The 12,253-nt window shown below is 44.3% G+C and overlaps 1 protein-coding gene across 2 annotated transcripts in view; it reads right to left on the reverse strand.

Moving 5' to 3' along the window:
- Nucleotides 1-12,253, reverse strand: part of vwa8 (von Willebrand factor A domain containing 8) — a 402,749-nt gene that overhangs the window by 8,231 nt on the left and 382,265 nt on the right. For both annotated transcript variants that reach the window (XM_068040239.1, XM_068040240.1), the window contains one exon: nucleotides 462-560. In XM_068040239.1, the coding sequence (XP_067896340.1) occupies nucleotides 462-560 (99 nt within the window). The remainder of the gene's footprint in view (nucleotides 1-461; nucleotides 561-12,253) is intronic.

Below are 12,253 nucleotides of genomic sequence, written 5' to 3' on the forward strand. Positions count from 1 at the left end.
TGATCTCTCTGGACTCTAATTTGACCAATCTATCCTTTCCCACTCTGTAACCTATTTGTGTGTGTGTGCACGTGTGAAAGTTGGAGCATATTTTATTATTTTACTTAGATCAGTTTAAGTACAATTAAGCTTACCTCTTTCTTTGTTAAACTCAAGAACCTGTCTGATTGGTTCTTTTTATGATCACAGTGCATAAACAGTTACACACCCACTGAATTGGCAAGTATATCCTTTTCAAAAAAGAAGTTAACCTGTTACGGTCAAACAAGAGGGGAACCATTCGACCCCCTCCTCACCTGATCGTAACACCCTGGTCCATCAAAAATCTATCAATCTCAGATTTAAAATTATTCATTGAGCTAGCTCCTGCTGCTTTTTGTGATACAGATCCAGTGTGTGACACAATGAATTTCCAAAACAGAAATCTACTTCAGTGACAAGCAAATAACAAAACAAATTACCTTAATAATCTGCAGTCTCTCCTTGTTGTTTTTGGGAAGCTTTTCACTCCTGACTAGCTCGATGTTGAATCCATCTCCTGAGTGACCAACAATGTCGTACTAAAGAGATAAAACAGATCATCAAATCAGATGGAGTAAATGCGGAACATGCCTCCAGGATAATGGTGCTATTGACTGCTGTTCAGCAATCCCAGCATTTAGCATAAACTTCTGAAAAAAAGATTTTGTTACCCTTGGTCTGTTCTGATTTTAACTCCCAGTGACAGTTTCATCTCTGTTAAAAGTGAGTAAACAAACTGCTGGAAATACAACAATAAAGGGGGTGCAGAGTCAGGGAGAGCTGGGGGTGTACGTTCACAATTCTTTGAAGGTGGCAGGATAAGTTGACCAGGCTGGCAAAAAAGCATACAGGATCCTTGGCTTTGTAAACCGAGACAGGACAACGGCAAGGAAGTTATGATAAACCTTTATAATAGGCCTCAGCTGGAGAACTGCATCCAATTCTGGGTACCATACTTTAGGAAGGACATCAAGGTTTTGGAAAGGATGCAGAGGAAATTTACCAGAATGTTCAAAGAATGAGGTTCCGTTATATGGAGAGACTAGAGTAGCTGGGGTGGCTTCCCTTGGAGCAGAGAAGGTTAAGGGGAGATTTAATAGAGGTGTTCAAAATTATCAGGGGTTTTGATAGAGTAAATAGGGAAAAATTTCCACTGGCAGCAGACTTGGTAACCTGAGGACACAGGTTTAAGATAATCTGCAAAGAGCCAGAGGGGAGAGGAGGAGAATGTTTTTATGCAGTGAGTAGTTATGATCTTGAATGCACCACATGAAAGGGTGGTGGAAGCTGATTTAACATTAACTTTTAAAAGGCAACTGGAGATATAGTTCTTAGAATAATACAGCACAGAAGGAGGCCTTCTGGCCCATCGTGCCTGTGCCAGCTCTTTGAAAGAGCTATCAAATTAGTCCCACTACCCCTGCTCTTTCTCCATAATCCTGCAAATTTCTCCTCTTCAAGTATCTATCCAATTCTCTTTTTTGAGGAATTGTGACTTCCAATCAATACTGTCTGCCTCTGTGACTCCCAATTCTGTTATCACAATTTTCAGAAAGGCCATCGACCTGAAGCTCTGTTCTGCTTTCTCTACAGATGCTGCCTGAACTCCTGAGTGTTTCCATTTTATTTCAGAGTTTTTGACATTCATCAATTGACCATGGGTAGCAAAAGGAGCAATTTACTAGCAAGTTATTATTTTAGCATTGCGTGTGTAAAGGTGAAATCTTGATGGTAGAGATGTGCAAAAGCGGGACCCAGGATCAGTATCCATACTACTCAGCTCCTGGTTCCAGCTGCATTACTGTGGGGAAGGCGATGAACAGAAACCAGGAGCTTCCTCATAGACCAGCAGAAGAGTAACCTGTGGCTTTCTCCCATGCATATCAGATTGCCCAGTCCAGGCCAGCACTGGCAACCAATCCTTTCAACAGCACTCAGAACATTGGGCTGGGTGACCAGAGAAGGAAAATAGTGGAGTTCATTCCCATCTAACAAAAGGGCTGACCTTAAACTATTCCTTCAAATGACTAAAGCTAGAAATATAGCAAGCGATGACAACAACAGTTTGTATTCATATAGCACCGTTAATGTAGTAAAAACATTCCAAGGCACTTCACAGGAACAATATCAAACAAAATTTGACAGCACCTTCCAAACCTGTGACCGCTACCATCTAGAAGGGCAAGGACAGCAGATGCATGGGAACACCACCACATGCAAGTTCCCCTCCAAGCCACACACCATCCTGACTTGGAACTATATCGCCGTTCCTTCACTGTCGCTGGGTCAAAATCCTGGAACTCCCTTCCTAACAGCACTGCTAGTGTACCTACACCCCAAGGACTGCAGCAGTTAAGAAGCAGCTCACCACCACCTTCTCAAGGGCAATTAGGGATGGGCAATAAATGCAGGCTTTTAACTAGCGACACCCACATTCCATGAACAAAAAAACAAGCCACACAAGGAGATATTAGGACATTCTGGACATTGGGCCTAGTTTCTGGTCATACTGAGACAAAAAGCAAAGTAACTTGTCAGCTTGGGAGTGACGCTACTCTGTTTATCCTTCCTCTCAAATCAGTCATTGTTTAGTTCACTATTTCCTGATGAGTGCAACATGTCGCAGAGTCAGAGTCCTACAGCTCATCCTTCATCTTCAGGAAACAACTTTCTCTGCTTATACTTTAATGACACTTTTATGCTGAGTAAAAATTTAACTGAGTTTAAAAAAAGGGCAATTCATCCATTGCTGGGTACAAGTGTCAGCTGTGCCTCAGTGGTAATACACTCACCTCTGAGTCAGTAGGTTGTGGTTTCAAGTCCCATGCCAGAAACTTGAACACATATATCCAGGCTGGCACTACAGTGCAGTACTGAGGGAGTGCTGTGCTGTCTGAGGTGCTGACATTTCGATGAGACATTAAACTGATGAACAGCAGTGGACTGCTTCATGGTATCCTGGCACATATTTACCCTTCAACCAACCATTACTGATACTAGCTTTTTAATCCAAATTAATTATCACATTGCTCTTTGTGAGACTTGCTGTGTGTAAATTGGTTGCTATATTTCCTACATTACAAGAGTGACTGTACTTCAAATTGTACTTCATTGAGTGTGAAGTGTTTCGAGATGTCCCAAGGCCATGAAAGGCGCTATATAAATGCAAGTTCTTTCTTGCTTTCTATTGAGAAAAAAAGTGATGACGGTGAAGGCAATAGGGTAAAGTAGAGTCAAATTAAAAAATAAAGGGGGAAGAAAAATTGGATTGAGAGAGAGAGAAAAAAGAGACAGTAAGAATAAAAAAATATTAAATGCCTCTAGGAAGTATTTGCAACTTGCAAGAATGAGACTACACAATTTTAATTGTTCCCTTTCTGGGGCGGAGAGATTGAGAGGCATAACAGGAGCATAAATCCAAACATTAAAAGTGTTTAGTTCCGAAGAAGGGTCACTGACCCGAAACGTTAACTCTGCTTCTCTTTTCACAGATGCTGCCAGACCTGCTGAGTGGTTCCAGCATTTTTTGTTTTTATTAAAAGTGTCCTTATGTTCTTGAGTACTAGCCTTAACTTTCTCCAAACTGCACCAATCCATTCACTTTAGTTACTGATATTGAACATGCATTCATATAGACTCAATTTCTCCAAATTAAGTTTCTATCTTGTCTTAAGCCCTTAAATCACTTTTCATCACTGCCTTGTGTATGTTACCATTTTCCACCTTTAAAACCACCCATCTCCCACCCAGGCTATGCCACATGCTGTCTTGAGATTGATTCATCATGTCTCCTTTTTGTGTTACTGACCAAATATAGTCAACCCCGGGCAGCTTCTGCAACTAAGGCTCTCTATTCTGTCTGTCTCATCATTGCTCTTTCCATCTACGTTTAGATGGATGCTCCAAGAAGCACAGGAACAGGAGGAGGCCATTCAGCCTCGAGCCTGTACCCTCTTTCAATTAGATCATTGCTGATCTGCACCTTAACTTCATCTACCTGTCTGTAACCCTTAATACCCTTGCTTAACAACAATCCATCAATAGGGGTATGGTAGCATAGTGGCAATGTTATTGTACTAGTAATCCAAAAGCTTGGACTAATGATCTGAAGACACAAGTTCAAATCCCACCATGGTGGCTGGGGAATTTAAATGTAATTAATAAAATTAATTTGGAATAAAAAGCTAGTATCAGTAATGGTGGCCAGCAAACAAACGGATTGTTGTAAAAACTCATCTGATTCACTAATATCCTTTAGGGAAGGAAATCTGCCGTCCTTACCTGGTCTGGCCTACGTGTGACTCTAAACCCACACAATGTGCTTGATTCTTAACTGTCCTCTGAAATGGCCTAGTAAGCCTCTCAGTTGTATTCACCACCACCTTCTCAAGGACAATTAGGGATGGACAATAAATGCTGGCCTTGCCAGTGACTTCTACATCCTGAGAATTAATAAAATACACTCTCTACTGTAATCATTTCAATATGCCTCCAGCTACACAGTAATTATAAGCAGAGGAAGCTCCAGTATAAACAGTAAACTGTTACCACACAGCTTTCATTCAGGGATCTCACAGGATAAATCATTTTTCGTCTGTGCACTTGCTACGCTAAAAAACCAAAGTGTGTCAATCAAGTGTTCAGCTAACACAAAAACAAGAAATGCTGGATTCACTCAGCAGGTCTGGCAGCATCTGTGGAAAGAGAAGCAGAGTTAACGTTTCGGGTCAGTGACCCTTCTTCGGAACTGACAAATATTAGAAAAGTCACAGATTATAAACAAGTAAGGTGGGGGTTGGGCAAGAGATAACAAAGGAGAAGGTGCAGATTGGACCAGGCCACATAGCTGACCAAAAGGTCACAGAGCAAAGGCAAACAATATGTTAATGGTGTGTTGAAAGACAAAGCATTAGTACAGATTAGGTGTGAATATACTGAATATTGAACATCAGCAAGTGCAAACCTGAAGAAAAACAACCTGAAAAAAACAGTGGGTAAGCAAACTGAACAAACTAAGATGAAATGAAATAAATGCAAAAAAAGATTGTAAAAAATGTAAAAAGGAATGCAAAAAAAAAAGGAAGAAAAAATAACTAAAAATGACTGAAAAAGGAAGTAAAGTGGGGGGCTGTCATGCTCTGAAATTATTGAACTCAATGTTCAGTCCGGCAGGCTGTAGTGTGCCTAATCGGTAGATGAGATGCTGTTCCTCAAGCTTGCGTTGATGTTCGCTGGAACACTGCAGCAATCCCAGGACAGAGATGTGAGCATGAGAGCAGGGGGGAGTGTTGAAATGGCAAGCAACCGGAAGCTCAGGGTCCTGCTTGCGGACTGAGCGGAGATGTTCCGCAAAGCGGTCACCCAGTCTGCACTTGGTCTCCCCAATGTAGAGGAGACCACACTGTGAGCAGCGAATACAGTATACTACATTGAAAGAAGTACAAGTAAATCGCTGCTTCACCTGAAAGGAGTGTTTGGGGCCTGGGATAGTGAGGAGAGAGGAGGTAAATGGGCAGGTATTACACCTCCTGCGATTGCAAGGGAAGGTGCCCTGGGACGGGGACGAGGTGGTGGGGGTAATGGAGGAGTGGACCAGGGTGTCGCGGAGGGAACGATCCCTTCGGAATGCTGACAGGGGAAGGGAGGGGAAGATGCGACTGGTAGTGGCATCACGCTGGAGGTGGCGAAAATGGCGGAGGATGATCCTTTGGATATGGAGGCTGGTGGGATGAAAAGTGAGGACAAGGGGAACCCTGTCACGGTTCTGGGAGGGAGGGGAAGGGGTGAGGGTAGAGGTGCGGGGAATGGGTCGGACACGGTTGAGGGCCCTGTCAACCACAGTGGGGGGAAATCCTCGGTTGAGGAAAAAGGAGGTCATATCAGAAGCACCGTCATGGAAGATAGCATCATCAGAGCAGATGCGTCGGAGATGGAGAAACTGGGAGAATGGAATGGAGTCCTTACAGGAGGTAGGGTGTGAAGAAGTGTAGTCGAGGTAGCTGTGGGAGTCAGTGGGCTTATAATGGATATTGGTAGACAACCTATCCCCAGAGATGGAGACAGAGAAGTTGAGGAAGGGAAGGGAAGTGTCAGAGATGGACCATGTAAAGGTGAGAGAAGGGTGGAAATTGGAAGCAAAGTTGATAAAGTTTTCTAGTTCGGGGCGGGAGCAGGAAACGGCACCGATACAGTCATCAATGTACCGGAAAAAGAGTTGGGGGAGGGGGCCTGAGTAGGACTGGAACAAAGAATGCTCGACATATCCCACAAAAAGACAGGCATAACTAGGACCCATGTGGGTACCCATAGCGACACCTTTTACTTGAAGGAAATGCATGGAGTTGAAGGAGAAGTTGTTCAATGTGAGAACAAGTTCAGCCAGGCGGAGGAGGGTGTTGGTGGATGGGGACTGGTTGGGCCTCTGTTCCAGGAAGAAGCGGAGAGCCCTCAAACCATCCTGGTGGGGGATGGAGGTGTAGAGCGATTGGACGTCCATAGTGAAGAGGAGGCGGTTGGGACCAGGAAACTGGAAATTGTCAAAATGACGTAGGGCGTCAGAAGAGTCACGGATGTAGGTGGGAAGAGACTGGACCAGCGGAGAAAAGATAGAGTCTAGATAGGAAGAAATAAGTTCAGTTGGGCAGGAGCAGGCTGACACAATGGGTCTGCCGGGACAGTCCCGTTTGTGGATTTTGGGAAGGAGGTAGAAGCGGGCTGTCCGGGGTTGCGGGACTATGAGGTTAGAAGCTGTAGAGGGAAGATCTCCAGAGGAAATGAGGTCAGTGACAGTCCTTTGGACGGTGGCTTGATGTTCGGTGGTGGGGTCATGGTCCAGAGGGAGGTAGGAAGAGGTGTCTGTGAGTTGGCGTTGAGCTTCTGCAAGGTAGAGGTCGGTACGCCATACAACAACAGCACCACCCTTGTCTGCAGGTTTGATGACCATGTCGGGGTTAGACCTGAGAGAACGGAGTGCCTCAAGTTCAGAGGGGGACAGGTTAGAGTGAGTGAGGGGGGCAGAGAAATTGAGACGACCAATGTCTCGCCGACAGTTTTCAATGAAGAAATCAAGAGCGGGTAAGAGGCCAGGGTGAGGGGTCCAGGTAGAGGGAGAATGCTGGAGGTGGGTGAATGGGTCTGCTGGTCGGGGGGAGGACTCCTGGTCGAAGAAGTGAGCCCGGAGGCGGAGGCGACGGAAGAAGAGCTCAACGTCATGCCGAGCGCGAAATTCATTGAGGTGGGGGCGTAAGGGGATAAAACTGAGACCTTTGCTGAGTACAGAACGCTCAGCGTCAGAGGGTATAGTGAATACACGGCAAGGGGTCAGATCAGAAGGGGTGGGGTCAGAGGGAAGTGAAGCGGAAGGAGGATCTGGAGGGGCATTAGTCCCTATCAGCTGCTGGAGCTTGCGTTCCTTAACACCTGAAAGGCAGAAAAAAAGTTTTTTGTTAATGCGTCGGATGAGACGTAAGATGAGATGAAACTGCGGAGTAGAACAGATTTGAGATAAGGTGAGACGGTGCTGCTGGAGAGAGAGGTCCAGTGTGTGCATATGGCGGCGCATAGCACTGAGTGTAGATCTCAGCATGCGGCGAGAGTAGCAGTCCGAGGAACGTTGTATTTCTCGGAGATACCTGTGATCCTGGGTGGTTTCAAAGCATGATGGGTGAAACTGCAGTTGGAATCCACGTGGAATCAGTCGGAGCCGGAGACAGTCACTGAGGAAGGAGATGTGGCTGTGAAAATGAGTTTTGGTAGATACCTTATCAAACACCAGGAGGGAAATAGAAAGCAATGAAGGTGAACAAGGTAAAAGAGACAAACGAAAATCCCGTCGGAGAGAAGAGCAGAACTTCTTCAAGGTAGGCATTCCTGGAAGAGAAGTGGCAGTGAATTAAACACGTGTTCAGCTAAGCCTGGGTGGGTTCACTGAGCACACACTTCACAGTGCAGTGCATACATAATAGACTAAATTTATTTAATGATGGCTTGTTTGGATTCATTTGACTACAGAGTCCAATCTGGGTGTTCTGGCTGCATCAGTTACATATGACTATTAATTGCATTCAAATAGCTTCGTGCCAACATAGAATCGCAGAATGTTCCAGTGCAGAAAAGGCATTTATCCCATCAAATTGTATCCTGGTTTGTGTCCCCATGAACTGCCCAGTCAGATCCTTCTATCCTCAAACCTGCTGTAGAAGCTAAACAAGAACAGTTACAGACAGGACACCCACAAGAAATGCCACATTTTCTTCACATTCCCTGGCTCATTATTTAGAAATTAATTTTCACTCCTTGTCAAGTTCTGTACAGTAATGCAGTTTTTTTTTTCTTGGATTCAAAAAAGGGTGTAAGGACAAGCCCAGCAACTACAGGCTAGTCAGTTTAATCTCGGTGGTGGGAAAGCTTTTAGAAATGGTAATTCAGGACAAAATTAATAGCGGATGACACAAAACTTAGAAGCATTGTGAACTGAGGAGAGTGATAAACTTCAAGAGGACATAGACAAGCTGATGGAATAGGTGGACAAGTGGCAGAGGAAATTTAATGCAGAAAAGTGTGAAGTGATTCATTTTGGTAGGAAGAACGAGGAGAGGCAATAAAAACTAAAGGGCACAATTCTAAAAGGGATGCAAGAGCAGAGGAATTTGGGGGTTTATGTGCACAAATCATTGAAGATTGCAGGGCAGGTTGAGAAAGTGGTTAATAAAGCATATGGGATCCTGGGCTTTATAAATAGGGGCATAGAGTATGAGAACAGGGAAGTTATGATAAACCTGTATAAAACACTGGTTTGGCCTCAACAGGAGTTTTATGTCCAGTTCTGCGAGCCACACTTTAGGAAGGATGTGATGGCATGAGACAGGGTGCAGAAAAGATTCATGAGAATGGTTCCAAGGATGAGGAACTTCAGTTACATGGATAGACTGGACAAGCTGGAGTTGTTCTCCTTGGAGGAGAAGGTGAGAGGAGATTTGATAGAGGTGTTCAAAATAATGAGGGATCGGGACAGAGCAGATAAGGAGAAACTGTTCCCATTGACAGAAGGATTGAGAATTAGAGAACACCGATTTAAGATGATTGGCAAAAGAAGCAAAGGCAACATGAGGAAAAACCTTTGACGCAGCGAGCGGTTAGTATCTGGAATGCACTGCCTGAGAGTGTGGTGGAGGCAGGTTCAGTGAGTGTTTAGGATCTGGAATGCACACTGCCTGAGAGTGTGGTGGAGGCAGATTCAATCGTGGGTTTCAAAAGGAAATTTCAGATAATTATCCAGAGAAAAAGTTTGCAGGGCTACAGGGAAAAGGCGGGGGAATGAGACTAAGTGAGTTGATTTTGCAGAGAGCCAGGACAGACATGACAGGCCGAATGGCCGCCTTCTATACTGTAACCATTCCATGATTCTGTGATTCAGTGTTATGAGGGTGGGAATTTGAACATAAACGTCGGGGGCAGTTTAAAGTAGTTTTGTGTGTGCGCATGTGGGCTGGAGTGAACGTGTGTGTATGTGTAGCTTTAATAGTGTGTGTGTGTTGGTTGAAGTGCATGTGCATGTGTTGATTGGAGTGTGTAGGTTGGAATTCATGAGCATGTGTCGGCTGAAGGGCATGCGTGTCTATACACGTCTGTATGGGGATTGGATATGGCACATTGAGATAAAATACAGCCTAAATACAATTGGAGAATAAGAAGGTTTAGTCTGGAGAAGTGAGTTAATAGCTTTTTTTAGAACTTGCCTCGTCTCCCAGCTTTCCTTTAAATCCAGTCCTGGCTGGCTGCCAGTTCTTTGGGGGAATGTATTGGACTGTATGCCGAGCACAACCTTTGCTGTGTGAAAGCTCTTACTGTCAGTGCTGCATGCTACAAATAGCTTTGCTCAATTGCTATCCAGCATAATGTGTGGACACAGGCCACTGTTCATTTGCTGCACCACCCATCTGCAACCAGAGTGCAAGGGGCCACTTCTCCCTTCACCTCATTGCATATGAGAAAAAAAAATGATAGTTCTGGGAAATGGAGTATCTTTCATTTCTGCCCAGTGACAACATCCAACACACCTAAGTCAAATTGGAATGAAGCAGATTAATCTAAATATATCCCTGGGAGCAAAGCACAGAATCTCTCTCCTCCCTGCAGCAGATTGGCACATTAATTTCATTTACCTTTACAGACCGCTTGACTGAAACTATAGGATCGACACCAATTTGTTTTGAGTTGGAGACTCGCCAGCTGGCACTGTGTTGTAATGGCTCCTAGCAATTCCACTCAGTTGATCAATTGCTGTCACATGAGAAGGGGAAGAACACCTGTCTGATTTGAAAGTGGGTGATGCTCTTACTTACAGTCTCTATCTAGCTGTCCCTACACCTCAAGTGATTTTAGGAACTAAACCTGTCCAAATACTGTGTTCCTTGGCTGGGGCCTCGGCAGTCGGGATTGTGTATTGGTAAATCGTCCGAGCACAGACATTCATTTTCCACCGAATAACGTTGATGGAAATCCAAGCCTGCACACAATGCAATTTTCAAATCAGGTTCTGCAAAGTGAGGGGGAACAGTAATGGAAACCCCATGTTCTAATTTCAAAGTGTGCACATGGCTGAGATCGGCCTCGGCCACAAAATCTTACAACACAGAAGCAGGAATTTGGCCCGCTGTGCCTGTGCTCGCTTTGAAAGAGCTGTTCCATTTTCCCCCATCATCCTGCAAATTAGGTCTCTTCATGTACATAATCAACTGCCTTTTGCAAGTTCATATGGAATCTGATTCCACCACCTTTTCAGGGAGTACTGTCCATATTATAAAAACCCTCTGTGTAAAGAAATTTCTCATTTCCCTTCTAGTTCTTTTGCCTCTTAGTTTAAATCTGTGAACTCTGGTTACCCTCTCACTTGCCAGAGTAAATAGTTTCTCTCTACTTGCTCTACCAAAACCTCTCATAATTTTTATACTTCTAATAGGTCTCCCCTTAACCTGCCCTGCTCTAAGCAGAACAATCCCAACTTCTCCACATAACTGAACTCCTTTATCCCTGCATCATACTGGTAAACCTCTCTGTACCCTGTCCAAGGCCTTGACATCCTTCCTGGTGCCCAGTATTGTACATAATACACCAGGTGAGGCCAAACTAGTGATCTGTCTAGAGATACAGCACTGAAACAGGCCCTTCGGCCCACCAAGTCTGTGCCGACCAACAACCACCCATTTATACTAACCCTGCAGTAATCCCATATTCCCTACCACCTACCTACACTAGGGGCAATTTACAATAGCCAATTTACCTGCAAGTCTTTGGCTGTGGGAGGAAACCGGAGCACCCGGCAAAAACCCACACAGTCACGATCTGTAAAGGTTTAGCATGACTTCCTTGTTTTGATATTCAGTGCCCCTATTTACAAAGCCAAGTATTCCATACGCTTTCTTAACTGCCTTCTCAACTTCCCCTGCCACCTTCAAAGATTTGTGGATATAATAATGCATCTGATCCGTCAAAAAAAAAAATTTGAAATTTATTCACGGGGGTTTTGAGATTAAAATCTGATTTTTCATTATTTGAATTTGCACTTGGCAGTCATCACTGACACACAGCTGCAGAGAACACCAACTTCAATCAGATAATAGGAACTCGGGGGAACATCTGACAGCATTTCACGATCCTTGAGGCTGAGATTCCAAGGCGCTTCACAGCTGAAACATCACTTCCGAGGTGCATCATTGCTGTTTTGGAGGCAAGCATGAGAGCCAATTTGTACATAGCAAGCTCCCAAAAACAGCAATGAGGTGAAAAAGCAGTGAATCTGTTTTTGGTGGTGTAGGTTGAGGGATAAATGTAGCCTAACACATCCCTGCTTTTCTTCAAACAGTGGACCCAAGCAGGCAGATGTGGCATCTGTTTAAATCTCAGCTGAAAGGCAGGACATCATTCCCACTATTGGAGGAAGGGGATGAGATGTGGGGTGGGGTGTGAGAACAGCCTTCAGCACCTCCCCAACCGTCTAAAACATTATGTCATTCGAGCTGGTCACTTGTTACTATTTAACTTTTGTCTTTTCCCAAATCACGCATAGGAAAGAGAGTAGGAATATATGAACAGGAGTAGGCCATGCAGCCCTTTGAGCCTGTTCCGTCATTCAATTAACTCATGCCTGATCTGTATCTTAACTCCACTTTCTGCCTTGGTTGCATATTTCTTAATACACTTGCCAAACAGAAATCTATTGAACTCAGTTTAG

The sequence above is a fragment of the Heterodontus francisci genome, chromosome 10 (assembly GCF_036365525.1).
Source record: "Heterodontus francisci isolate sHetFra1 chromosome 10, sHetFra1.hap1, whole genome shotgun sequence".
NCBI classification, from domain to species: Eukaryota; Metazoa; Chordata; class Chondrichthyes; order Heterodontiformes; family Heterodontidae; genus Heterodontus; species Heterodontus francisci.